Here is a 26,770-nt window from a genome sequence, read left to right as displayed (position 1 = left end):
TTGGCGCAAAAATTTGAAAAATTGGTGACAGATTAAATGAAATTAACTTAAAGAATTGAAGTTGAGAACGTAATGTGTATTTAAATTTATAGAAAACTTGCCATATTGTCGTACAATTTAATGTTACTGAAACTAGTAAATCAGCAAATAGTTAAGCGTAAGGTATGAAATTTTTGGGACCAACTTCTGTATTCATTTGGTAAACAATGAAACATAGATAGATCAATGGGTCGTAGTCGTAGCTCTTGTAGATAAGTTAAAACTTAAGAGATAAATAAGTAGATAAGGCAATAATAACGTTAACGACCCACCTACTAGCAAGAATCTCTTCTGACAAATTAGGACTGATTCCTGGATCTGAGAACCAATGAGAGACCAAGAACCGCCTTGCCGTCAGAATTGTTAATGTCGTCTGAAAATTGAAATCTCTTCGTCTTCAATGCTCTGCAGATATTCATACCGTACACCGTCTATGATCACCGCTTAAAAAAAAAAAAAGGAATTGAAATTCAGAATTTTAGGTAATTTGTTCAGATTTCTAGCAATCAAATAATTCTTGCATCAGTAATAATATTTTAGTTGTTTTTTTTTTTCTTCAAAGATTTGATTAGCCCATTGCTGGAGCATAAAGTTGTAAGCATATTGTGTACTTAATTGTTATTTTATTTATTTATCTTGCAGTTTCATACAACGACGGAAGACGAGAGAATATTTTTACCCCCATTGTTTCATATCAAAGCTTAAAAATTTCTACCATGGGCCGAAATAGCAAGGTGAAAGAAAAGGAAGTGTTAGAGGAGCCTAGCTCAGAACCTGTTGACGTTGAAGGAGAGTTCTCAGTTGAAAAAGTGATGGATCGTAGGTATGCAGAACTTTATTAAGATATATTCTAAGGCGTTATCTGTACCAAGCTTAAAGTTTCACATTTTGATGAGTTTAGGGAAAAGAATGGTAAAGTGGAATATTTTTTAAAATGGAAAGGCTTTGGTGAAGAAGATAATACTTGGGAACCAGAAGAAAACTTGGATTGCCCTGCTTTGATTGCTGAATTTGAAAATGCTAGAAAAGAGAAGGAAAAAGGGAAAAAGAAAGAAAATGACAAGAAAGAAAAGAAACGTTCTTTAGCGAGTGAAGATAGCGATTTTAAAACGTTAGAAGACAAACGACCGGTGAAGAAAAAGGCTTCCGAAGTACGTATATTCTTTTTTTTTGAAAACTATTTGTGTAATAATGAACTGTTTTAGTCCTCACTCCAGGATGATATTCCGAGACCACAAGGTTTTGATCGAAAGCTGGAGCCCGAGATGATTATAGGAGCATCGAATGATACTGGCGAACTTTGCTTTCTGATGAAGTGGTACGTTCGATTAGTTTCGATCTTAGTTTTTACAATCTACAGTACATATCGTGGAAAGTTGAGCTCTTCTAGAACGCCAAAAAAATTTCTCAAAATTGTTCGAATGTTACCAATCATGACTCTTCTTTCTATGCACGCCTTTATGTATTTTCGGTCTTGTAGGAAATCCAGTGATGAGGCGGATCTTGTACCGGCAAGCCAAGCTAACAAACTCTGCCCACAAGTCGTAATCCAGTTCTATGAAGAACGTCTTACGTGGCACAACAGTACAAGCAGTGATGGCGCAAAAAGCAAAGATAAAGAACGTGTAGACTAAACTAATAACTGGAAAACCTCAACCGGATATCATAAAGATAAAGGTTGTTGCACAAAAAATAGTCCATAGTACAATCGAACGGTGAAGCCTCGCTTCGAGTTCCTTGTTCTTACACTCTCGGGGGTCTCTATTCTTCCCGTGCCGACTTTTACTACTCGCCCCCTTTTTTTTTTATATGATCCGTGATGAATTTGATGATCCCTAGCATTATTTTTTATTTCACTACGTTTGTTTTAATTCGTGCGTTTTGTCACATCCTCCCAACCCCAAAAAAACCAATTGGGAAAAAGTACAAGCTCTACCATTTACCATATTATTCACAACGGCAATTTTAGCATTTTGTTAAAAAAAAAAAAAAAAAAAGTAGCAAAAAAACTGTCGTAATTTCTTAAATAATATGTGAAAATTCACAACGGGTTTTGCCGATTCCATTTGTGATATGTCATCTCCTGGTCAATCGAGTTCGTACCCCACGTACGAAAATACGCCAAAAGTATTTTTGACGTATCTTTTGCCATCGTGTAAAATGAAATACGATGCATACATATAATCACGTAAGATTTTTGCTGTCGAAAAACTAAATTTATGAAAACTGCTTGTAGAAGGTGAAAGTAATCTAAAAGGTTAGAAGTTTGTTATGCCACGTTCATTATCGCTGTGTCATATCGTTCTCAGTTTTTCTGTTTTAGACGGATGTAACTGCAGATTGCTTGACAGCATCTTTAGTACGTGCCTAAACTCCTCTATCTCCCCGAGGCAAGATGGTAAGTTTGTTAAAAGTTTTACCTGCAATACCTTTCGCTTAATTTATTTTATTTTTGTTTTCTAATTTTTGTTTAGATTCTCTATATTCCTAGCAAAGGTATTTGACGGATTTTAGATGAGCAGTCGATACTGAAACGTGAAACGAAATTTTTGAGCTGAGCAACATCCACAGAAATGAAAAAATCTGTTGTCCTCAAGATTCGGCGGTTACAAGACTAAGATTCATTTTGCTAATTGGCACAACTAGTAGATTTAGAAGCGGCAAGATTGATGGTGTGTCACAGGTTTCTTTTCTCGAGAAGGCCGTGCGACCAACATGTTAGATCTGTAGACTTCTCCACGGGTAGAAACTGGACGTCGTCGCTGTGACAAGGGCACAATCCTGTTAAGAAAGAGTTGCATAATCAGGTAATGGCTACTTTCTTATATAGCTATGGGATAGTAGTGCCCAAAAAGGCCTCACTTTTTGGGCTTTTTGCAACAGGGGAAATCCCAGAAACTTTGATCTTTGCCAAAGTTTTCACCGTCCTCCATAGTCTCCGGCAGAACAGCGCCCAGCGTTTCCGGCAACATGACTCCTGCAACAGCTCCAATCAGCGCCAGCAATCCGAGAATGGTAAGTGGCAAAAGTGGACTAATTCTTGCCTAAACCGGTAAAAGGTCACTTTAAGGTATTTGAAAAGGAAGACTTTAAAAAAACGTTTTACGAGATCCACGATGTAGGGTGACACAATGGCTGCAACGTAACCAGCAATATGGACGTACGCCTTTTACGGTAAGGACAAGGAAATTTTAAAAATATAAGGTAAAAAAATTCTTTTAGAAATATTATTATTCGTATCAAGGATCCTCACAATGCCCTGGGCTCGAACAGCCGTTGGAATCAGCTCTGCTCCATATTGCAAACCAATGTTGAACGTAATGTTGACACAAAATCGACCAATGATGGCCAAGACGGCAGTCAAAGCAGCTTGATCTGTTCACAAATTTGTTAGATTAGCGGAACAAAGGTAAAAACAACGTCGATTAACGATAGTTTCAAGATGGTTGCATAACAGTTTTAAATCGAATGACATCGTAAGGGGTGGAATAGAAAGACAAGCATAACTTACCACTGGGTACTGCCAAAGTGGCCAAACTGAAGGCAGCAGCGCCCAGCAAAGAACCGAAGGCCAGGGCGCGCCGACCCCAACGGTCCAGGAAAAAGACGAGGACTAAATCGGCGGGCAATTCCGTGACGGACGCAACGCTGAAAGTCAGGAAGACGCTTAGACCTAAATTAGCCGTGTTGCGGGCGTGCCCGTCGTAGACAAGTGCAATCAAGGCCCAGAAAACAGTGAGTAGGATAGTATTCCGTCTGAGCCTAGGTGTTCGAAGCAAGTCGAGTACCGATACTGCAGGCTCCTGGGAACTGGCCTGGATGGCTTCCGCAGTTGAAGCCTTAAACGGAATTCAATTAAGGAAGAAAACAAAGGACATTCATCTCTAGTTTTAGTAGTTTATGTTGGCAGTAAATGAAAAACACGCAATTACCTTGAGCTTTTCATAGACATTCTCGTCGATCTTTTTCTTGTTGATACGAGCGAAAGTCCTCAAGATGGAAATGGCCCGGTCTGTTTGGCCTTGAGACAGCAACCAACTGTCAAAGGAGGTATCCGGTTTTCATATGTTATTATTTTCATTAAAAACCGTGAACCTTGAATGAATTCGAATTCCGCGTTTACCGAGCGCTTTCAGGAACGACCCAGTAAGCGATGACGGACAGGACCATCGGGATGGAAGTGGCTAAACTGAACATTCGCCACTCACCAATGCCCCAAGCGATCCATGGCAAAAGAGTAGTGCCGGCCGTGTAAAACAAGGCGATGGACAAATTTGCCACCATTGTCCGGTAACTAGGTCCCACGTATTCCAATACTTGATTATTTTATCCCCCCAAAATGAAAGCATTACCACAACGTCGTGAAATTGTCTGGTGGCTTTCAACTCACCGAGAATGTACATGAGCGTGAAGGCGTTGTCGAAGGCGATGCCCATCAGGAAACGGGAAAAGGCGAACAGTTCGAAGCTGTTGGAGACGGCAGTAATGATGCCGGCTAATCCACCGATCAAATTGCACAAGATGAGGGCAGGAATGCGACCAAAACGGTCAGCAATGTAACCGAGGACGATGCCACCGACGATACTCCCCAAAAAGAAGACAGCTTGCGCCAAGGGAGCATGACCGGCCTTGTCACAGACCCAGTTATTCTACCCAGGTATATAATACGTTGATTTACGTAAACTTAATCATCATTGTAAGGGTTTCGTGGTTTATCTTTTCTACGGATAGATAGGTATCACGTTGATACCACAAAAATGTCTGTACTGACTTCTGTTATGGCCGAATGGTAACGGATTTGATCCAAGTCGTAATCCCATCCATTCTGGCATGGAATTGTCGGCCATGTCTCGTTGGGTTGCAATCCCTCGTTCAGTACTAATTCGTAATCGACGTTATACATCATACAACTGTCGAAGGTCGGTGGACTGCCTAGTACTGTCTGCGTCACCAGTGGAATACTTATCTCTCTCCTAAAAAGGTGAGTGAATTGGTTGAAATTGGACAAAACAGAATCATACCCAAGGTCATCTAAAAATGTGATGTTACTTGGTACTTGGAGGTTTTACCTTTGGGTAAGATTGAGGCCCGAATCATTGAGTTGCGGCACATGGCAGGTATGGACGTCTATGAGCGTGATGAACACCTGGCTGAATAAAACGAACGCCATGAAGAAACAGAACGGTGCGGTAAGGAAGAACAGGATAATCTGGTAAGTGCCAAACTCGCCAATATACGGCAAGACGTCGTCAAAATCCATTGTCTGATCATCTTGTGACGATGGTAAATTGCCTATAGCTTGAACAGCGAAGTTAGTTTGTGGATGAGCTGTGGAGCCCGTAGACGCCTCAGCATTAGGGGCTTGAATTCGAACTTTCGAGTTAGATTTGTTAGCGTTGTAGTGGGCGAAAGGCTCTTTGATCTTCTCATCCGTTTCGTTTTTCACGTAGGCAATGTTGTTCACACCCCCTTCGCAATTGGTTTCTTCGGCCATTGCTACAGCTGTTGTTTGTTTCTGGGGCGAAATACGAATTAATTCCCCACCACCTTCCAATCAACTGTTTACGCACACAGTTTATGACCACCTGCAGCAGTCTGACGACGTGTCACTACTTCCATTCTTCGAGTCGACTAACGACACTGGTGTTTCAAAAAAAATTTAAAAACGAATAAGGACCGACAAGGACATGCCCTCGAGTAAAATCACTCACTGTTTCTTTTATTTAGATACCCAATTCAAATATGCGCTAGGGAATCCCCGGTCTACGCCCTCTCTCTCGCCAAAAACAAAAAAAAAACGAACTTGTTTTCATTCGCTATCCTCTAAAAAAGCGAGTGGCTAAACTGGTTTGATTGAGGACATATGGAAAAGCATTAAGAAGAGAGATAGTAACTAACGTCTATTTGCGTCCATTTTCACATCGTTTTGTCACCAACCGTCTGTTGTAAAATTATAGTTGATCTGGAGAAGCTTTACATATTTAGGAGTTGGTCGCACACGTTTCCTATACTAGTTTTTCGTGTCGCATTCCCAAACCCAACACCAAAAGTCCACCGAAAGGAATCAAAACAAAGATCGCTTTTGGTAAAATTGTTCATTAATTTGAAATAACAGCTTTCTACAAGCTTAACTTCTAATAATACGATGTAACAAGATATACGAGAACTAATTTATTTTATTTTAATTTACTAGAGAACCACAAGCCATTTAAGTTCTTAAACGGATTGACCTTCGTGTACCCGGAAACATATTTAATCCTAAAACCTTTATTAGAGATTAGTGCAAAAGAAAGAAAAAATAATTGTTGGAATTTGGACCTGATTGTTGCTGTAAGTGGTAACTATATTTTACTTTCACATGCTCGATTTGTCTACTATATACTAATTATTAATAAATTGTAATTGACGTAACTGTAGGAAAAATTTGCTAAGAACTGTATGCTTTTACTGTTTTTCCGTAAGTTGGCCACTTTATTGTTGCTACATTTTTTAAATAATCCGCATCGCAAAAAGAAATGCAATAATTTGGCAAAGACAAATGTTACGGCATCTAGTGTTAATTTTATTTGCATTACCTCGAGTCACGTCTGTATTGCATTTGTCTGCCTTTCCCGCACCACTTCACCGCCTTTCATATCTATATTGTTTTTGATTTTCATGAACCCAAGGTAATGAAATTTTAGTAGGTAATTAGTCTAGCTTATGTATTCTTGGTTGTAGGAAAAGAACACTGGATACTAGTACTGGAAAAAGTATAAGTTTTCAGCTTTTAGGCTTCTTTGCTTAGCTCATCACTATTCCACAACTTCTTTTTAGTTGTCTGAAAACTCATATTGAATAGTTATATTGTGTTGTATTGTTCTAGTTCTAACCATTATTTTTTTTTATCTTTGTAGATGGGGCAACTATTTAGAAAATATTAGATTAGTGGTCCTGCTATCAGTTGTTGAGTTGTACCATTGACACCATGAACATGGACACTGAAATAGAAGAAGATGAAGTTTCGAATGGCCCTACACCACCAACATCTTCTGAGAGTGAAGAGGAAGAGTACACTGTTGAAAAGGTTTTGGATCGGAGGTATTGTCATACTAACCAAGCGCAACAAACTTGGTGGTCTTATTTAATTACTCCTTAGAGAAAGAAAAGGTCGAGTGGAATACCTTTTGAAATGGAAAGGATATGACGAGGATGACAACACCTGGGAACCAGAGGAAAATCTAGATTGCCCTGCTTTGATATCAGTATTCTTAAATAAAAGAAAAGAGGAGGATAAAGAGAGAAGGAAAGAGGTTGAAAGGATTTTGTATGGATCCTATTGTTCATCTAAAGATCGGAAACGTCCTGAAGTGGGCGAAAATCAGAAAACTAAGGAACAAAGGCAGAAGGAAATCAAAAACATGTCAAAAGATACCGTGTGTTTTCCCAGCCAACCCATTTTGGATAGACCTTCATCCAGCGCCGAAACCCGAAATTCTGAGTTAGCACAGAAGAGGGAAAAGAGTGCAGGGATCACTACCAAGGTATGGATCCGTATCGCATATTAAATAGTGATAATTTTTTTTCTTTTTCTTTTGATTACTAAATAATGTTTGAGACCACTTTATATACCGACTATTTTCAGGAAAACAACCATCCTAGAGGTTTTGATCGGAAGTTCGAGCCTGAAAAGATTTTAGCGGCAACTGACACTACTGGTGAACTATGGTTTCTTATGAAATGGTTAGTTTAATTTCTTCACTTTAATAGTGCTGTTGCTGTGAGTACTAGAAAATGTTTTGAATTTTCATTAGGTTATAATATCGTTCTACTTTTACAAAAATTATGTTTTAGTATTAATCAGTCTCCTACATTTTCCATCTCCTGTAGGAAATCCCGCAACATACCTGAACTGGTTCCAGCACGAGAAGCTAACTTAAAATGCCCGCAAGTCGTCATCAAGTTCTATGAAGATCGTCTATCATTTCAAGGCCCATAAATCGAAGAACCTGATAAATAATCTCCAATGTACAGGTCTGGTATTCTTGCTTGACGCAACATGAAAAAATCTTCCGAATTTTGTTTTTCGTGATTGTTTCCCCATCTTCATCATTCGTTACATCGTTCTTTGCTCGCTCACGTGGTGAGAACTGAACGTTTCAGAAACGAATCCGTTTCTGCGATGCATGTAGCTGTTTGTCCACCCCATTTATCCCTGAACCTTGACAGGTATTCAGAATTGACCAATTAAATGTTTGCATTCTATCCATCACGCGAACGCTAATTCTCTTTCGTATTTTTTATTAACTTTTCGTCGCGCCAGTACCTTCCGACTGTGACCAAGGGCCGTTTGGTACCTCGATTTTCACCAATTTTAGCCACACAAGATGGCAGTAGCGTCGGAATCCTTTCACCGCCATCTTGTGGCCCAAACCGGTAAAAATTGGAGTTTCAGGGTATTGTTGTAGAAAGCAGTGTGAAATTTCAAGTGTTATTTCTGAAATGATGTTCGGCCGGCATGGAATCCTGGTTTTCATTTGCATATTTTTCTTTTGCGCCTCGTGGTGTCAAACTGTAAACAAGTATTCTAAAGAGGCGAACCAGCCTGAACTTGTGTTAGATGGAGATAAAGAGTCCTGGAAAAATATGGACAAGCCATTTCGGCTGGCCAAAATAAATTTAATTTGGGCGAAAGCTCAAAAGGTACACACGCTTCTTAAATAAGTACACTGTTTACATACTATCTCACCCCTCCCCCGCTTCACAGAGGCTAACGGAATTCAAGCTAAAAACTCTGTATAGTGAACTAAAAGTGCAGGATAAAGAAGAATTGCAGCTTAAAAGGCTCAAAGCTGACAACATGGACAAAGATGGTCTTTTAGAAGCAGATTTGAGGAGAAAATTTGGCAGCATCATTGAACGCTATGGATTGGGAGAACACTTTGATAAAGACAAGCCAAATTCCGAATCAAATGATGCCTACAACCAAGCCAGTAGCCACAGTCTCTTCAAAGATAAGAAACTGAATAAGCTTTGGCTGAAAGCAGAAAGTGCTGGATTCACAGGTATTATTTGTAAAAAATTATTGCAGTGAAGGATTTGGCTATGTTTTTTCCCTATCATAGAATCTGAACTGAAAATGCTCAAGGATGAATTTACTCATCACCAGGAGAAAGTATTGCAATATTACAGCCTCCTAGAAGAGCACAATAGTAGGAAGCTACGAGAAGAAAGTAACATAACTTGTGTTCCACTATTGCAAACCACTAAGCATAATCATTTCAATAACATTAGATGCCTTTGTTAATGAAGCTTTTATGGAAAATCTCCAAGATTTGGAAGAAAAAGCTGATGCAACAGTGAAAAACTCATCTGTTGAAGGGGTTAGGTAGTAAATTCTAATAATGTCTGATTATGTCACCTGCTTCTCATTTATGTCTTGTCCTGTCACATCAAAGAAATACCCATCGGGAGTTGAAACATGGCTACGACCGGCTTGAACGCATGACCCTATTGGGCCCCAAAAGCAGAGATTTCGAAGAACCAAAAGTTCAGGGACTGTGGAAAATAGCTCTCAAGGGCGACTTCAGCTCTGAAGAATTGGAGTCACTCCGCACCGAATTGCGTCATTACGAGCAGCGGTTACAAAAGCTACGATTCATTCAGGCCCAGCACTCTCTGCAACAGGCAAAAACGGAAAGTAGCAACGAGAAAAATAATTCTGAAAATGTCAATGATCTGCGCCAGAAAATCAAACTACAATCTCGCAAAGTAGAAAAGTTGCATGCAGACTTAGAAGCTCGCATCACGCAACGCCACCTTGAGCTCTGAAAAAATTGTCTAAGCAGTTTTTCTCCACTATTGGATAATTTATAATCAGTACAAGGGCGGTTGATGTCCAACTTTTCATTTTACTTACACACTTCTCAACAAATATAATGCTTTTTTCTGCCAGATTTATTATAGATTGCAGTCTACGAAGTACGGTGCATCGCACATATCCATTAACGAATAGAAATGTATTTACATTGATGATATATCCCGCAAATAATACTTCTTTTTTTCTTTTTGTGAGACGTACAAAGAGCGGGTGCTCACGCACACATATACAAATTACAACACAAGAGAGTGTGTTGGGAAGGTTGAAGAGGCTCTTTTCAGCATTCCACAGAGATGGGAAGGGAAATGATGACCATGTTCCATAGGTGGGCGTGGTCATAACCTCCTGAACGGTAAGTTATTATGCACACTTACCTTTGCCCGTATACGAAACCAAACAGAAACAAAAAGAGTTGAGTTGATTATTGTTGTGGTGCTCATCTTTCGACATGGAGTTCTGAGAGGTTAGTTTTTTGTTGTTGTAAGAGAGTTACTTCATTGGAATTCCTATCCTTCTCTTAATGGTTTTCTTCTTCTTCTTGTAGGGGGCCAACGTTTTTGCGCTTCATATTTAGTAGAAGCAGATCGTCTAATCGATATCGCTCTGTGCGATAATCGACTTCGGAAGGTGTTCCAGTTGATTCCTCTACTTTGTTGGGGTTTTTCAACCAGAAACCTTCGGATTCGAGCAAAATTTCTTCGTTAATTAAGAAAAATCTTTGTTACGAATTATGATTAGTAAGTATTGTGTACCTGGCAAAGTTTCTATGTCAACCGTGGCCTGCTGCGTTGAAGGTTCCGTCGTTGTGGTCGTCGTGATAATCTTGTTGATCCCATCTTTCGACTTATCACCGCTCACGTTGAGGACTGCTTCCCCATTTTTGGTGTTGAATGGCCCTTTAAATAAAGATTAACTTCATGATGTTGGGTAAGTTAATATCAAAAGATTCTCATTAGCTACCAGCGTGATTTCCAGATGTTGATTGTGATGGTTGAGGCAGGCTTCGAGTTCTGATGGGCTGGTCATCCGTTTCTGTTACTCTGCTGCTGCTGCTGCCGGCCGGCCTGGTGTTCCATTCATCGAGTGGGTTAGGCAGCGCCACAGGTTGAGCCGCCACCATCTGGGCCAGCAGGAGAACAACAACCGGGTTCATCTAGATTGAAAACACATACGGGGATGTTTATCATTCATCAGGTGTTCAGCAGTCGAACCAAAGTTGGTGTTAATCCACTTGTCAAAGTCCTCGAGGACAAAAGCCATTAAGGTAGGAACGAGAAAACCCATTCAAAAACTAAAGTAGATTAAGCAGAAAGGGAACCTAGCTTGAAGAAAGTCGTGGCGGGCTGAAGACCGGTAGCTCGGTCAAATCTTAGGTCTCAGCCACCACTTGACCGGATCTTTTCTTTATATTTTCCAAAGAAAAAAAAATGTGTGTATTCCGTTACACAAAGAAAACAATCAAAAGGAAATTCCAGAGAAAAACAGGTGTTTGGAAGCGCGCGCGCGAAACTCACGACCCAGAGATTCTTGACATTCCATGTGCATGTCATGGAACTTTCGTTTCCATTCTTTATCGTTGCATTTTTCCCTCCATTCCCCTCTACTTTTATGATGGGTGGATGTTTGGTGCGGTCGGTTAGAGGGGGAAAAAAAGATTTAGGGGGGCAAGGGAAAGTCCCATTCTAATTACTACGACATGGAAGGCTCTATATGTGAATTTCGATCTTCTTCAATAACTTGAAAGGTGATGGGGGGGAATGCGGCGAAGGGCTCGTGCTCAATTAGGTGAGGAATGCAGGTATTTTATATACACACTCTCACTCTGTGTGTGTGGATGAGCGGTGTAAAGTTAAAGGAGAGAGAGAAAAAGAATGCTTGGCGTGTTTGGAATAACTTTGAATATTGCTCTCTATCTTTCTAACTGCTTTTTTTTTCTCTCTCTCTCTCTTTCTCTTGTCCGTGAAATTGTGCCCCCAGCTTCTATGAAGAGGCGACCTGCACAGAATAAAACAACAAACAAACGGAACCGAAAAGAATAAAAAAAAGTCCACCAAATAATTCAGAAGCGATGACGAAATTGTACAATCAAATTCAAATCACGCGGGATGGTTTGCGCCAGCAACTTCAACCTTTTTTTTTTTTTTTTTGATTTAAAATCTTTTCTTCTTCGTTTTTACGACGTTGCGCTACGGGATTCACATTCTTTTCTTTAGGGTACGCAATAATTGGATAATTCTTCAAAAATTAATCACTGCCAACCAAGTTTTGTTTGGTGAATTTTAATGGTGTGTACACCGGGGGAAAAGGAGGAACGTTGTCGTGGCTTATAGAATCAAGGGGAAAAAGAAATAGAAAAGAGATTCTTGAAGTCATCAATTACAACAACTTGATAACCCTACAAGTCCATTGGCGCGGCTGACCGCCGCTGGGCGAGATGTGGGCCGTCAGCTGGGATTTAAATTTAAAATAAGAAAAGAAAGGAAAACTAAAAGAAGGCAAAGGCGTCCATCAGCAGCTCTTGAGCGCGTAACTGAGGTAGCCTCCCTCCATGTCATTCTTATATATTGGACGAAACAAGAACAAGATTTGGGGATATTCAAATGAACGCGCGTCTTCTTTCGCGATTCTCTCGTGTTTTCTGTTATTGCCGTTTGTTGCCTCAAATTGCCTTTCCAAGTTTACAAATGTTTTAACAAATGGTCATTCACATTTTGTTTGCAAACGTTACCGATTGCGACCGAATCTCACGGCGTTCCGTGACTAGAATGATTAACCGTAACTTTCAAAAAGAAGAGAGTGTCGTTACAACTTTTGCCGTAGTTTACCTTTTGCTTTTTGTTTTTCTTTGATGACGTTGGTTGAATTAGCGTGGAAAACGGCCGAATTGAAACGCGTGGGTGATGAAAATGAATGAACTAACGAACGGAAAATGTAGCGATCTATATAGTCGTTGTCACACTATTAACTTCTTCTCCGGGTGAGGTCAACAAAGTGTGAATAAGCTCTATGCGGTACATGAGTCGATTGTCCACTCCGAAGAACTTTGCAGCGTGTAATATATATAGCTACAGCCGGTGAAGAGGGGGGGAGGGAGAAGACCACCACCAACTTCCACTAGCTAGCACTCCTCCTCCTCTTTTCCTCCCTCCTCTTGTGTGGATGTTGAGGTCCACGAAAAAGCACGAAAGGCCTGTACCCTATTGGCCCCTTTCGAACCACTGCATCCACATACAAGGTGTATGGTGGTGCAGTACCTTTGCTCGATTGGTTAGTCCAAAGGATTCCTGACCCGGACTTTTGAAAACATTTTGAAAGAAAACGCACATTAATAATGTGGAGAAAAAGAAAAAAAGAAAAATCTCTCGGTCTGATTTACTGTGCAGAAGAATGGCGCGGTATTTGGAGCAACAATCCCTTTTCTTTTTCTTGCTAGAAACTAGACTTGCCTAATGGCTTTCTTGCCGCCACGCTGTTGCCATATAATTAAAGGATTTTTCAGTTTTGGCAGATGCAAATCAGTAGCTGAGAATTTGAGGCTCTGCTGCAACGGGCGTCCTTAGATCATATACATATTATTTGGACTTTTACGAAAAAAGAAAGAATAAAAATCAAAAAGAAAAAGTTTCGGAGCAACAGCAATAAGGCGGTCGTTGGCATTCCACAGCGACGCAACACATCCTTAATTTTTTCTTTCATTTTTTTTTTTTTTTTCTCAAATTGCTCTTTTGCCCATTCATATTCCCGCGCGGTCTATTCAAAATTGACGAGAGAGAGAGCGAGAGGGAGGCAAAGAATTCCAACACGATGTGGTTGAAACATTTGTGGACGCGGGAATTTTAAACGCTGCCGAATGGGTTGGAAGAAAAAAAAATTTCGGTGGGAGGATATGCAAAATGGGTCAGTCACTACGTCACGGCGTCGATCTTTAAAAAAAACAAGAACAAAAAATGTATTCCAAAAACAGCAAACGGATGACGATAAAAATGTCCAAACAAAAACAAAGCACAAAAGGACTTAGTTTTCAGCTGGCACAATATAGTGTGCTGTTTGCTATCAAGAGACGATAGACAAATGACTCGATCGTGAATCACGAAAAAGTTTGAGAAAAGTGCGGTCTCCCGCAAGCTGTGTTTCTGTGTGTATGTGTATGCCAAGAGTTGACAGAACGGTGATGATGCACTAGCCACCACCGTGCAGCAGCCACTCATCGTAATGCGTATCCTCATACGGTTTGGGGAAATTTGAATGTGACTTTGGTTCTATTTCGATGACGTAAGATGTCAAAAAATGGCCAGATTAATAGCACTGGCCATTTAATAGAATATGTATTATCTACAAAAATATATTTGCAAGATGAACGGATAAGCAGATCCGTCTTTGGGGACATTATTCAAAGGCTTGTGGCACTTTTTAGGGGGCAATTCATTTCCAGTCGTCAAGGATTAGAAAAATGGCTTCCAAACGATGAATGACAACTCGTCAACAACAACGCGCGCTGACTCCCTTCGTTGCTCCCCTCTCAACCAAAGAGGGAGAAATGGTCGTTGATGAATGAACAGCCATAGATCCCTCGTCTCTGTGGGTCAACGCGGACGAGGAATCCGCAGAGTGGGCGATGATAGTCAGCGCCCTTTCCTCCTAGATCCTGTTGTGTCTCTATAAATAATACGATAGAGCATCAAACACGGCTGAAAAATTCGAGAGCTTTTATATTTTATATTCACGAGAAGAAAAAGAGAGAGAGAGAGAGAGAGAGAAGAAAAGAGGCCCATTAGGTCGTGACGACAACTCTGGTCAACTCTTACGACGACCAAAGTCCGACTCAACCGGATCTGACTGATGGGATGATAATGGATCGATGTGTTTTTTGGTTTTTCTCTTTTTCATTTTCTGTTCGCTTCTGATGGCTTTGATGCGCTTACTTAACTGCCTCTGTCCGGCTTCTAGATTTTTACCTTTTTGTTTCTTCTTTCCCATTTTGTCCATTCATGGGGGGTAAAATATAGGAGATGCTGGCGACGTCCAGCGCCCCAGAAGATAAAAAATTGGTTGAGATTCTTGGGATTTGGGTGATCAGAATTTCAGGAATTGAGAACGTTCCTAGTCCTGGTTCCCCCCCCCCCCCCCCAACCGTAAGCTAACCTTGTCTGTTGAGTACACACGGATGACAGGCAGCAAGGCAGGAGTCCATCTATAGAGCTTGGGCTTGTCAAGTGCGTAATTCCGGATGTTGAGCTGCTCGATCTGCCTCTTGATGGATAGCCGGCAAAAAAGAAACCGAACCTCCTTCTTTTTCAAATTCGAATATATCTCTCGGTGGTCTCTGCAGCTGCTCGTCTTCTTTTGTTTTTTTTGTTGTAGCATAGGACAACTTGATTTGACTGTCAAACGCCCATTCTTCTTTCCACTATTTCCACTTGTTTTTTCAACTCGCGATGGAATCTTGAGGAATTTCGTCGATGGATAGGCTATCCATTTTTATGGGAACTCGGCTGTAATATAAAAACATGTATTCTTCAGGCTCGACTAGTAGTAGAAGAGGTATCTCTTTTATTTGATTTATATTGCCCATAGTTGTGTATACGTGTAAAACAAAAAACAAAAAAATTTATGGGTCTACTGCCACCGTCCTTTTTGAACCCGGTTTCTATACATTTTGTTCTACTAGTATCGCTAATGGCGACGGCAGCCAGAATGGTTTTTCACCTACATGCGACAATATCAAAACCATTTCTCGTGGGTTATTCGATGGCAAGATATAAACGAAACAGTATACAAGGAAAAAGATGTATGGCTTGATCTGTTTGGTCGTTCGGTTGAACCCCTCTCCATTTTATACATGAATACACAAAATGTGTCATCCATCAGTCAGCCATCTCTTTACCTGATCGATGTGGATGAATCGTGATGTGATGTGTACAGGCGGGTATGTGTGTGTGTGTGTGTGCACCCTTGTGTGTGTATTGTCATGTCCGCTTGCGGTTCTTCGCTTTTGATGGCAGAACCTTATTATGGCAGGTGGGATGGAAAACCTCCCAGTTCCGGGAACGGACAAATTGCAGTACAGGTTGATGACAGAAAATTATGTCTCACTACCGCGAAAAAGAGAGACACACGGATGGCACTAATCACAGCGCATTCAGGTACGAAAATGATTTTTCCTTTTAGGTGAAAACGACGCAAAAAAAACTATTTCGACTCTCTTTTTTTGTATTAAAATTACGTGCTTAATGTTTTTGCCGATGATTTTAAGAAAGATGATGCAAGATGAACATACTTAAAGTTTTTACTACTCTTTGTTAATCAAATAACCCAGAAAATTATCCCTTTTCCTTTCACAACTCGAATGTTCACAGAGACATCTAGCGCTCCTTTTCACATTCTGATATTTGTTGCAGATCGGTTTGTTGTTGATTCGCATTGACGACGGCATCCAAAACATCGATTCTGCAATCTAATTGGATGTAGCATTTGGAATGCAATAGAAGATTTTCAGAAAAGCTTTATTCTTTTGGACCTATACGTACTTACTTGCATGACTTCCTTTAAAATGTAACAATTGTACGGCTTTGAATCCAGCTTTCAACTGTTGATCTAGTCTGCAGAGACGTTGAATAAGTTCGCCATCGTCGTTCATCTTGGTTTTTTTAGGCGCCTTTTTCTTCATTGCTGTGGAAAGTTGTGGTGACCTGCAGCATTTTTGCTACCGTTTTGGCGTGAAAAGTTTTGTCATTTGCTATTCCTGATAACGTTTTACATCTATTTTAAAATGAAAGCTATGCTGGTTTTCATGGTTGTGGTCATTAGCTTGGTTGTCCATAACACAGGTGTCATGACAACTCCATTATCTATTATAATATTATTAAAACTCTTTATTATTATAGATGCTAAGGGCTTTGGATACAAACGGATGAAGTCACCTGGAAGAAATATGAAAATGCCAAAATCGAAAATGGGACTAGGAACAGGAATGGGCATTGGTATGGGAGCAGGAATGGGTATGGGCCTAGGCATGGGAATGGGTGCTGCTCTTTTGATCCCGGTTGTCATCCCTATGAGGCATGGTTATAGAAGGCATAGGAATTCATATCGACATGGTAATATTGTGCTCTCACACCTGTTGGTCATCAATTAACTTTGAGACACTTTCTTTGTCAGGTACCCAATGCTATGCATGTGAAGGGATGGATAATGATGTCTGTGTCATCAGCCCTGCTACAATCTCTAGAAGAGTCTCTTGTCCACATAATCAATATTGTAGTGTTCTCAGGAGAGAAATTTCATTCCAGCCCAGTAGTAACTGTACACAAGGTCTTTCATTTCTTCAACTCTTACAAGTTTTCTATCTAGATCCTATTGGAAGCCACAAACATACTGTTTCTCATGGCAATACTAGCACCCTATCATCTAACACCATTCAAACTACTGCTATGGACGACCCTGGAGAGGCTGGCCAATGGTCATTGAAAAGCACTGAAAGTAGGCATTCGTTTAAGTTTTCTTCATCAGCAAAATGATCCTTATAACGAAGTATTTATCAAACAGGCAACACAAGAGTGCTAATATCACGAGGATGCAAGCCACCAGACGTTCTTCAAAGCAATTTAATGACATCGACCGGGCCGAATGGAGACACTACTAAAACATACATCCAATTCTGTCTTACGGAGTTGTGCAACGTTGGCGATGGCCGTAAGCGTTGCATTATCACATTCATATGATGCTGCCAAACTTTTGTAATTTAATGGTTTGTTACTTAGGGTTGAAATGTTACGAATGTGAGGGGGAGGGCAGCAATCATATGTGCATGGTGAATCCATCCGAAGTGGCAAAAGTCGTAACATGCGAGTCTAATGAATATTGCAACATTCTTCGAATGACAGCAATCAATGTTACAGCATCTGCCAAGGGCCCTGGTTAGTTCGCGGCTTTATATGTTTCATCGGCATACGAAGTTATTATTCGATATGTTTTTGTCGGTGTGTACAGTGGAATCCACCACAGTTTTCATCTCAAGAGGTTGTAAAGCGGCTGGTGTTACCGACGACGATCATGATCCTGAAGAAGGAACAAGGTATAACGCATCCGAAAAAAAAAAACACTTTTGATTGTTTACCGAATTATGTTTTTCCAATTGGAATCTAGTATCCTGTCTCTCTCGTGTTCATCGGATTTGTGCAACTATGTAGACGGCGCTGATTTAGATGTCATTAACTCTGCTAATGGTATATTCAAATGGACTTCTTTTAAAAACAGACTCTGATTTTGTGCCTATTTTCAGGTTTGAATCTTGAACGATTCAGTTTACTCATTATTGCATCCCTCCTGATATTGCTGCTTTGGCAGTAGTTTGGTAACTATTCTTCTGAACCAATTCATTCTTATTGAGATCTCAAAGTCCCTTTTCCTAAAATTCCTGCGCTAAATGTTTCTTGTTTTATTATTAACAAACAAGACCAAATTCAGTCATTTAAAATCTAGTCACTACGATCTATTTTATTGAACGGTTGCATACTTATTTTGAACGGCAACGTGATTGTTTCCTCACTACTAAATTTTGATGTCTATTTAGCCATTTTTTCCCGTTCGATATTAACCATTTTAACAATACAAATTTGTATGGTGTCAATAATAGCAGATGATTTCATGGGAAATCGGTGAAGAAATTAATATAAACTTCCTTCAGGACTTATATTGACCTTGATACATTTACCGCCGATTTGGGTAATTTGTCACTAAAGCAACGAACTCGACAGGAAGGGAGTTTATCTTATGATTTAAAAAGCGTACATCCGCCTGTGGTATCAGTCCCACATGCGGTCTACCGTACGAAATAGTTTGGATCTCGTAACTCTTTTTGAAAACTAATCATAAATTTGTAGCATTTTAAACGAAACAGGAGGCCTAATCTAGCGTGTTCACGCATACTGACCCTATTGAGAAATCAAGTGTTGAAAATGAAAGAATTCTTGTTTTTTACATTGCTTATTTTGGTCTTCAACAGCTATTCAGGTAAGGCTTTTTAACACGCAATTGATTTTTTTTTAACGTTTGTAATAATATGCGGGTTTGCCTCCTACTTTTCAGATGCTCGAAGATCCGGGGGTGGTGGTAGAATTAGGTATCCAACTAAAGTTAGGTATGCTCCAACGTCCTACTATCGAAACAGAGGTAATTTTCGTGCGTTCAATTTTGAAGTTGGTTAAATAATTATCTAGCTATATAGTTACCGATTCAGTTTTCAAATGTTATTCATGCGACGACGCTCATTTTTGCGCCATCAACCCAAAAGTATATGCCAAGGCAGTCCTTTGTCCAAAGGGTCACCTGTGCAGCGTTATTCGCACAGAAATACCAGGTTAAAAACATTCTATCAATGCATAATTAATTTGTGAGAAATTAATAATTGTTATTGGAACATGCGTTACAATGAAAGTTGTCAATTTCACGAAATCGGATGGAGTCAAAAGTTCAGGGACAAAAACAGCAAGTCAGTCATCAACATCTGCCAGGTAAAATTACTACTAATTTTGGAGATTTATTGGTTTTCCAACTATTTATGATAAATGCGATTCTACTAGCCTAGTATCCATTTGGCGAGGTTGCAAATCCCCCGACTCCGAGGAGCTGACGCACAACTTAGGCGATTACACGATCCACAAGCATTACTGTGCGAAAGATTTGTGCAATCACGGTGACGGACGTAATGATGAAGACTTTTCCTTGTCCATGTTCGTATTTCAAAGATATGTGTTCCGTTCCATTTAGTTCTCAAATGCTACGAGTGTAATGGCATGGGCATCAACGACAAATGCATGGTAAATCCCTCAGCCGTTTCAAGACAGGTGATTTGTGGTCCAAACGAGGCTTGTTACGTGGAACGATCGACGCTAGACCAGGATTCCCTAGTTCCATCTAACGGCGAACAATGGGTTTCACGAGGTTGCATCGTTTCAGATGCCGTTGGATTAATGAAATATGGGTAACTTGTTTGGATGATCTTATTATGATAAAGGCAGGTTTTGTTGATTACTAAGAATTCTTTCTTCAAAATATAGATCAAACGAAAGCGTCCATCTGTTTTGTCGAATCGGTGATTTGTGCAACAGAATGGATGCCCTAAAGATCGCAGTTGATTCTACTTCAGGTACTAGTGCCCTTCTTTCTGGTCTTTACTTAATTTTCATAACACAAATAATTCTGATAAAATTTTTTCAGAATTGCGTAGTTCATTAACAAGTCTCGGTCTGACCTTCCTTTTGACTCTGCTCTTATGTTTCTAAGCCGATGGTAAATTTGTGGTTCCCAAATACTCTTATCTTCTTTGCTTGTTTTTTTACACTATTATTTGATATAAGAGGATTCTCAGTTGAAAAGTACTGAAATTTGCCTGGAAAAGAAGAAGAAAATGGAACATGAGAAGGATGGGGCACATCGGAGATTTTAAAGAAATAATTCACTTATCCGTTATTTTTGCTGATATTTTTCTGAATTTAAATAGGTTCTATATTTTGTTTTTATACGTAATTTTTCTAGTCAAAATGATCAGAAATTTCCCTTGGTCAATTAACAAAAATCCTTGAAATATCACACTGGCAGAACACAAAGCGGTCAATGTTATGTTTTTTGCCCATCAATCATTCAATTAACTACGTTAACGGATGCATGTCTGTCACATTTCGTAAAGCGGACTGGCGAAATGTCCCAATCCGCGTAACGTTGGGTATATTTACATTATAGCCGTACGTTGGGCTGGTGTGAAAACAAAAACTTTTGGTAGAGAGGAGGGTCACATCGCCCGATGATTAGCTGCCTGCATCCATGAACCTAGTGGCCATGGGGAGAACTTACGAACAACCTACGAGTTCCGATCACCTCTTCTCTACCTCAGTTTTGTGGGTCGATCTTCAACATGTAGTAACGGTACTACAGATCGATATGAAACGTCTGTACAGTGACTTGTGTGTGTGTATTTTGAGTGTGCCATGTTTAGCCCCTATTATAGTCTTCTCCTTTTTTCTTTCTTGATATGACGAGATGAAGAATCTTGCGAATCTGTTTTAATGAAGATGCTGAATGTTGCGTAATTCGATGAGATGAATCTTGAGTGGGAGGAGAGGGTGGGTGGGTGGTCGGAGTGGGAGGAGAGCGTGGAGGGAAGGGAATTGGAGGTTGGAGGTGGCGGGATTCGAACCGACAGAATACAAAGCGCGGGTGATAACCACTGTGCCCGGACCGCACATCTCAACCAAATTTTGGCTTAGATATCACCCATTCAAATAGGCAGCTTATCTTTATAGCAAGTAAATGAAGTATGGGGCTGTGGCATAGTGCACGGATGCAATGCTGATATCACGGGTTCGAGTCTCTGTTTTTAAATTATATATTTATTTTTTATATTATTATATAGTAAAATATTATAATATAATATATTAATATATATTATAATTATTATATTATGTTTAATAATATTTTATATTATATATTTTTACACAGCGAAGTTTTACCCATTTAAATAGGCAGGCTATATACAAAATTTAAAAATTGAAATTTGGCGCTCTGGCATAGTTCGTGGCAGCCGTACTGATTTCACGTGTTCGAATCATTGCTGATATGCTATTTAAATATTTTTTTTTTGTAAAAAAGATATTTAGTCAATGTTATTTTGCAAAGCACCCACTATCGCGTTTTGCTAGTGTTTACTGTGTTTAGTGATATTCCATGTACGCCATCTTTCATTTATGCAGTTGGAATTGGCACTAATGCGCCATATCGCTGCAGACTACTCGCCAGCTCGGCGTAAGTTTTTTGTTTAGAACACCAGAGGAAACAAAGTAACAGATTTTTCAACAACTTACAAAATCATTTCGATTATGCTTGACGCACTAGTTTCCATTAATTAACGATCATTAAGCTTTCCTATAGAAAATTAGTTTCTTTCTCGTTATACCGTAGGTTGTGTACATTTTATATGGAGAGTTAACTAAAACGCTGAGCACGTGGTGAAACGTTGGTGCTATCGCTTCGACAAGAAAAAGAAATGTCTGATATTTCTTCTATTAAGGTGAATTTTGAAGAATGTACTGAAGGCAGATTGCCACCAACAGAAATTGCAACTTCTTGGTTCAAAGTCAAGTTCTATGTTCATCATTCACCTAAACATTATCATGAAGGATGAAAACCTCCACCGTGGAAATGGAAAGGGCAAATTCTTGATTAGTGTTGAACAGATATTGCCAAGAGACTCGGTGAATGTCACTACATCTAAAAAAGTGGATGCCCCCCAAATTAAACCACCAGTCGACTGACTCAGTAGTGAAACGGTTGAATTCTTGGGATTCAAGGCCTGTCTATATGTGGATACATCCTCATACTGGATCAGTATATGCAAATGAAATACCACTGCAGAACATAGCTGACAGTATGTGGAGCCAGATTGTTATGGGATCTCTACCGATCGCCATTACACTGTGAATAAACTTCGGAACAACTACTTTGGGTGAGAAGACTATCATTCAGGGCCTGAAAATATTGCTTTACAGCCAGTGTGATGTTCAGTTTTTTTGCAAAAATGGACAAGAAGTGAGTGCCCATGCCCTCATTCTGTCAACTGGAAGCCCTGTTTTTGCTGCCATGTTCCATTCGAAACCTTAATACCAGGGGTCAACAAAGTGAAAATTGATGATTGTGAAATGGATGTGTTCAAGCAACTTTTGGTTTACTTGTACACAGCTAATGTTCCAAATCTTTCAGATGATCAAACAATTGTCATGTTTTTCAAACTGTCTTATAAATATGGCACCGAGACGCTCAAGAACGAATGCGTTGAAGTATGGGTAAAGCGGGTGACAATTAGCAACAACATCAGTTTGCTGATTCTCTCCCGCGTACATGCACTGCCGAAGTTATTGGAATCTGTGCTAGAACTTATGGCCGGTAATGAATTCGAGATTTGCTCGCAGCAAAAATGGGTGGATCTGATGAAGCATTATCCGGATTTCTGCCTCATGGCCACGCGACGCATGACCGCTAAGAATGATAATAAACTTAGCAAATTCTACATTTAAAGTAAGGTACTTGTCCTCATTAAACCGTCAAATTCATTTGTTTTTTTTTCATAAGCGATTAATTTTATTTTAGAAGATCTTATGCAACCACTTTCTAATTTTTTGACGGAACCAGTGCCGAGTAATACAGAACTGAAAAGATTCTGGAACAAGAAATGGAACCTAGTTATTGAAAATGCAAATCGCAGATGCTACCCTATCATAATCTGTTACAGTGGCATTAAAAATGCACGGGCATGGTTCTAAACTCAGATTCTTTCCGTGATTTGTGTTTTAAAGTAAGTTTTGTAAATTTCTTCAAAGCCTCCACCACTCTCCAGAATCGAAGGTAATTTATTTATTAAAAATTTTCTCTTAGAAAAATGCTTGTCTAACGGCTTTTTTTTTTAGTGTTGTAGCTTGCCTCTGAGGTGCACTTGCAGTCATCATGGGCCTGTATAATACGAAAATAGAAATAAAAAGGGTTGTTAAAAAAAAAAAATTCCTGTTGCCCGATACGTTTTACATTACCAAACGTATACGTACGATTCTACTAATGGTTGCTGTCCTCTACCTTGTCGAACATACTGATTTATAATTGTTTTGATACTCAAATGGATTGCGATTTGTCTTATTTGAAGGTTTATCTTTTATTTTATTTTACTTTACCATTTAACTTTATGAAATACGTACTAGAAGAAATTGCTAGGCGAAAATGCCTTTAGGTTAATAATTTTCTTTTTTTCTTTTCTTTTAAGGTTTTGTGAGGTGCCGTATCGTCAAGACCAGGAGAAGAAAACCGATTATTCGCTTTCGTTGGCCCATTACAACCAACGGTGATATTGAAGGCTATTTGTTCGTACTTTTTCCCTGTTGGTTCCATTCTGAATTCATATCCCTTTCAGGTTTGGTTGTTGATCTGTATTAGCATTTTCGTCGTAGTCAGCGTGATGACTTTTTTTTTTCTTGGATGTATCAACGGAATGTGAAGACTCTTCGACTACCATTGATTCAGAATCAAACAGCCAACCCAAAGAAGTAAGCAATATTTCGCAGCAAAGAAGTCTTTTTACTTCATTTGGATTTCATATGATCTACGTGGTGAACATCATGACGAATCAAGGTAATAATCATTTTTTTTTTTTGCTCTTAAGAAGTTTTTGTTGTTGAAGCTAAGTGTCACTTAATGTTTGCTTTTTCGAATTAACAATAGGAGGGAGTGAAGCTTTCAGTTATTTGTCGTTCCGAATTATGACGGGAATTTGGGTTCTCTGCGCAACGGTGCTAGTTAATTCTTATACTGGAATTGTGATTTTATCGCTTACAAAGCCACGTATGAAGCCCACCATCAACTCGTTCGAAGATTTGGCAGCAAGTAAAGAAGTTTTAATAGTTTTTAGGCACGACACGGCGATGGGAGAACAAATATTGGTAAAACCTTTTTTAAATTGTTACTATTATTATTATAATACTTGAGCGTGCATGGATCGTCATGCATAAGTAATATGTCTGATAAATGACAACCGAGTATTATACAGAATTTCAGGCTAAGTGTTTTCTTTGACTGTTAACAGAAAGCGACCTCTGGTGTTTATGAGATTCTTGGAGACCAAGCCCGTAGCAATCCCGATCACATTGTTGGCGATCCATTTAAGTTAAACGCATTGTTGGAAACCGGCCGATATGCTTACCCGTTTGTAAGAAAAACTAATTAATCACTTTCATTGTCTCGTGAATCCACTAAAGTGTTGATATTTTCTTTCCCATTAGTTTTCAACATTTAGCTATTCGTTTGTCGGTTCACAATATAGAAAAGAAAAGAAATGCCGATTCAAGACATCGAAAACTCTTTCCGCATCAACTGGTTCTTATTCATTCCTCTTCAAGAAGGGAAGTTCTCACACATCGGTGATGAGCAGAGCGTATGTAATTCTTGAAATAACAACCCAATGTTTTAAACGGTGATTTTAAATAAGCTTTTTTTTTTTTTTTTTTTTCTAATTTCTTTTCCAATTGGTTATCACCAACAAAATATAAGTAGTTTAATGTTGTTTTTTATTGCTGACAAAAGAAAAACAAAAAGGATTATTTACTTTATTTTTTTATTTGCGTGGACTTGTTTGAGTTTGGCCTTCCTCGTCACTGAGTGTACAATACCGAGGGCGGAGAAGTGTTTCGCAGACTTAAAAGCGAAGTCTCTCGCGAAGTTCCGATCGAACTCACTGATCTAACAAGCGTCTTTTTAATTCTAGGCATTGGTACTGGACTTGGATTCTTGACGTTTTTGGTTGACCAGATTTATTCAAACTACAAAAAGCACAGATATCGTTAGTTGGCGTTAATTTAAAAAAAACTACTTCAGTTCGATGGTAAGCTTGCTTAGTGGATGTTTCATTAGTAACTCTTATTTTACAATTTGAAAGTAAGTTTGAGCGTAGGCGAGAAATTGCGTTAGATCGTAGTGAAGCTTAGTTTCGTTTCTCGAAAATTTCGCTATCTGCTGTAACGAAGTTTTAATGAATATGTAGAAATCTGTTGTTTTCTTTCTTTTTCAGCATCTTTGTGGATTCCCCTATCTCTCGTCATCGTCAATAATAAACGTATAGTCAATCTAAACTAATAGTCTAACATATCTATTTTCCTGACTTTTTATTCAATACCAAGGTATTAACGGGTTTATTCCTGTTTAACATATAAAATTTTTATCAAATTATTTAAGTGTTTCAAGTGCTGACTGTAATAGCGGAAAATGCCCTAAAATATATCCCCAAAATTTTTACGTCAAATTGCAAGTTAGCACCAAATACTAGCATTTAACAGTACCAAGCGTCGAATAAAAAATGAGTAGCAACTTTGTATCAGGAATTTCTACGGCAGACGGTCCCCCAAACACTATAGCCACCTATTGGTACGATATTCGGTTTTCTACATTGGGTTTCAGCGACCGGCCGGGGCTAGAGTAAGGGCTGTAGCAACTTTCACTTCTAATAATTCAATTGCCATAAGTTTCATGTGTAAAAGATATCAATTTTGGTAATCCTTGCTTAATTTAGCTAAAAATCCACTATTCCGATTCGAAATTGAACGCTGATCACGAATATAAGCTCTGTTTTGACATTTGACTTAACAAAATGGAGAAAAACGAAGAAAATGACCGTGGGAAAATTGCCTCCAAAACCGTCAAAAATTGACCATCGTTGGAATTGCTTGAAAATGGCAGAATATACTCAAAATTTAATGCTGATTCCGAGAAAATTGCTATTTTTTTTCATAAAATCAACCGTTTTGGAAATACATAGGATTAAATAACTTTGATGTGTCACGCTAGCGCTGTAGCGTACTGGCGCGCCAATCGTTTCTCAATTCGGTGTATTTCCAAAACGGTTGATGTTATGAAAAAAATAACAATTTTCCCGGAATCAGCATTCAATTTTGAGTATATTCTGTCACTTTCAAGCAATTCCAACGATGGTCAATTTTTGACGGTTTTTGAGGCAATTTTCCCACGGTCATTTTCTTCGTTTTTCTCCATTTTTTAAAGCCCAATGTCTAAACAAAGCTTATATTCGTGATCAGCGTTCAATTTCGAATCGGAATAATGGATTTTTAACTAAATTAAGCAAGGATTACCAAAATTGATATCTTTTACACATGAAACTTATGGCATTTGAATCATTAGAAGTGAAAGTTGCTACAGTCCTTACTCTAGCCCCGGGCGTTCGCTGAAACCCAATGTAGAAATTCGAATATCGTACCAATAGGTGGCTTCAATCAGCGTTCAATTCGAATCGGAATAATGTATTTTTAACTAAATCTATAATTTGAT

At 39.2% G+C, this 26,770-nt stretch overlaps 8 protein-coding genes across 15 annotated transcripts; 6 read left to right on the top strand and 2 right to left on the bottom strand.

Annotated features, from left to right (window-relative positions):
- Window positions 1–318: 318 nt before the first annotated feature.
- On the top strand, window positions 319–1,981 carry LOC130704246 (chromobox protein homolog 1-like). The gene is made up of 5 exons (XM_057525717.2): window positions 319–521; window positions 682–862; window positions 941–1,190; window positions 1,245–1,357; window positions 1,520–1,981. The coding sequence occupies exons 2-5, from the start codon at window positions 756–758 to the stop codon at window positions 1,671–1,673; spliced, it is 624 nt and encodes a 207-aa protein (XP_057381700.1). The 5' UTR covers window positions 319–521; window positions 682–755; the 3' UTR covers window positions 1,674–1,981.
- Window positions 1,982–2,609: 628 nt separating this feature from the next.
- Window positions 2,610–5,648, bottom strand: LOC130704240 (organic cation transporter protein-like). Its single transcript, XM_057525709.2, has 10 exons — window positions 5,109–5,648; window positions 4,811–5,012; window positions 4,430–4,688; window positions 4,163–4,355; window positions 3,972–4,077; window positions 3,551–3,878; window positions 3,293–3,414; window positions 3,146–3,205; window positions 2,902–3,083; window positions 2,610–2,820 (listed from the first exon to the last, which is right to left on the bottom strand). Exons 1-10 carry the CDS (start codon window positions 5,531–5,533, stop codon window positions 2,691–2,693), a joined length of 2,007 nt encoding a protein of 668 aa, XP_057381692.1. The 5' UTR covers window positions 5,534–5,648; the 3' UTR covers window positions 2,610–2,690.
- A 957-nt stretch (window positions 5,649–6,605) lies between these two features.
- Window positions 6,606–8,290, top strand: LOC130704245 (chromobox protein homolog 1-like). Its single transcript, XM_057525716.2, has 5 exons — window positions 6,606–6,707; window positions 6,936–7,119; window positions 7,178–7,562; window positions 7,664–7,761; window positions 7,909–8,290. The coding sequence occupies exons 2-5, from the start codon at window positions 7,007–7,009 to the stop codon at window positions 8,015–8,017; spliced, it is 705 nt and encodes a 234-aa protein (XP_057381699.1). The 5' UTR covers window positions 6,606–6,707; window positions 6,936–7,006; the 3' UTR covers window positions 8,018–8,290.
- Window positions 8,291–8,481: 191 nt separating this feature from the next.
- Window positions 8,482–10,074, top strand: LOC130704241 (alpha-2-macroglobulin receptor-associated protein-like). The gene is made up of 5 exons (XM_057525711.2): window positions 8,482–8,721; window positions 8,786–9,083; window positions 9,144–9,251; window positions 9,313–9,406; window positions 9,477–10,074. Exons 1-5 carry the CDS (start codon window positions 8,521–8,523, stop codon window positions 9,847–9,849), a joined length of 1,074 nt encoding a protein of 357 aa, XP_057381694.1. The 5' UTR covers window positions 8,482–8,520; the 3' UTR covers window positions 9,850–10,074.
- Window positions 10,019–12,925, bottom strand: LOC130704247 (uncharacterized). Its single transcript, XM_057525718.2, has 4 exons — window positions 12,724–12,925; window positions 10,859–11,051; window positions 10,651–10,794; window positions 10,019–10,573 (listed from the first exon to the last, which is right to left on the bottom strand). The coding sequence occupies exons 2-4, from the start codon at window positions 11,049–11,051 to the stop codon at window positions 10,416–10,418; spliced, it is 495 nt and encodes a 164-aa protein (XP_057381701.1). The 5' UTR covers window positions 12,724–12,925; the 3' UTR covers window positions 10,019–10,415.
- Window positions 11,027–18,530, top strand: LOC130704242 (uncharacterized). Of its 3 annotated transcripts, XM_059496529.1 has the most exons (10): window positions 11,027–11,162; window positions 15,917–16,041; window positions 16,783–16,995; window positions 17,057–17,194; window positions 17,249–17,377; window positions 17,444–17,590; window positions 17,659–17,814; window positions 17,888–17,972; window positions 18,044–18,123; window positions 18,180–18,530. In XM_059496529.1, the coding sequence occupies exons 2-10, from the start codon at window positions 16,017–16,019 to the stop codon at window positions 18,245–18,247; spliced, it is 1,041 nt and encodes a 346-aa protein (XP_059352512.1). In that variant the 5' UTR covers window positions 11,027–11,162; window positions 15,917–16,016; the 3' UTR covers window positions 18,248–18,530. The 3 variants fall into 3 exon arrangements, with proteins under 3 accessions (XP_059352512.1, XP_057381695.1, XP_057381696.1); XM_057525712.2 differs by lacking the exons at window positions 11,027–11,162; window positions 15,917–16,041 and adding an exon at window positions 16,377–16,725; XM_057525713.2 differs by lacking the exons at window positions 11,027–11,162; window positions 15,917–16,041 and adding an exon at window positions 16,379–16,725 and having other exon boundaries at window positions 17,057–17,191.
- Window positions 18,531–18,655: 125 nt separating this feature from the next.
- On the top strand, window positions 18,656–20,873 carry LOC130704244 (uncharacterized). Of its 3 annotated transcripts, XM_059496531.1 has the most exons (9): window positions 18,656–18,910; window positions 18,986–19,069; window positions 19,125–19,256; window positions 19,335–19,410; window positions 19,480–19,601; window positions 19,667–19,880; window positions 19,957–20,045; window positions 20,117–20,188; window positions 20,259–20,873. In XM_059496531.1, exons 1-8 carry the CDS (start codon window positions 18,856–18,858, stop codon window positions 20,179–20,181), a joined length of 837 nt encoding a protein of 278 aa, XP_059352514.1. In that variant the 5' UTR covers window positions 18,656–18,855; the 3' UTR covers window positions 20,182–20,188; window positions 20,259–20,873. The 3 variants fall into 3 exon arrangements, with proteins under 3 accessions (XP_059352514.1, XP_059352515.1, XP_059352513.1); XM_059496532.1 differs by lacking the exon at window positions 20,259–20,873 and having other exon boundaries at window positions 19,137–19,256; window positions 20,117–20,250; XM_059496530.1 differs by lacking the exon at window positions 20,259–20,873 and having other exon boundaries at window positions 20,117–20,250.
- A 2,170-nt stretch (window positions 20,874–23,043) lies between these two features.
- On the top strand, window positions 23,044–25,424 carry LOC130704249 (glutamate receptor ionotropic, kainate glr-3-like). Of its 4 annotated transcripts, none has more exons than XM_057525719.2 (7): window positions 23,044–23,293; window positions 23,356–23,585; window positions 23,703–23,780; window positions 23,850–24,067; window positions 24,158–24,375; window positions 24,519–24,641; window positions 24,715–25,424. In XM_057525719.2, exons 4-7 carry the CDS (start codon window positions 24,034–24,036, stop codon window positions 24,907–24,909), a joined length of 570 nt encoding a protein of 189 aa, XP_057381702.1. In that variant the 5' UTR covers window positions 23,044–23,293; window positions 23,356–23,585; window positions 23,703–23,780; window positions 23,850–24,033; the 3' UTR covers window positions 24,910–25,424. The 4 variants fall into 4 exon arrangements, with proteins under 4 accessions (XP_057381702.1, XP_059352420.1, XP_059352419.1 ...); XM_059496437.1 differs by having other exon boundaries at window positions 23,703–24,067; window positions 24,715–24,866; window positions 25,197–25,406; XM_059496436.1 differs by having other exon boundaries at window positions 23,703–24,067.
- The last annotated feature ends 1,346 nt before the right edge of the window (window positions 25,425–26,770 follow it).

This window comes from Daphnia carinata, chromosome 8, assembly GCF_022539665.2.
Source record: "Daphnia carinata strain CSIRO-1 chromosome 8, CSIRO_AGI_Dcar_HiC_V3, whole genome shotgun sequence".
Classification (NCBI taxonomy): Eukaryota; Metazoa; Arthropoda; class Branchiopoda; order Diplostraca; family Daphniidae; genus Daphnia; species Daphnia carinata.
The sequence above is the reverse complement of the archived record's forward strand: the minus strand, read 5'-3'. Positions and strand labels throughout refer to the sequence as shown.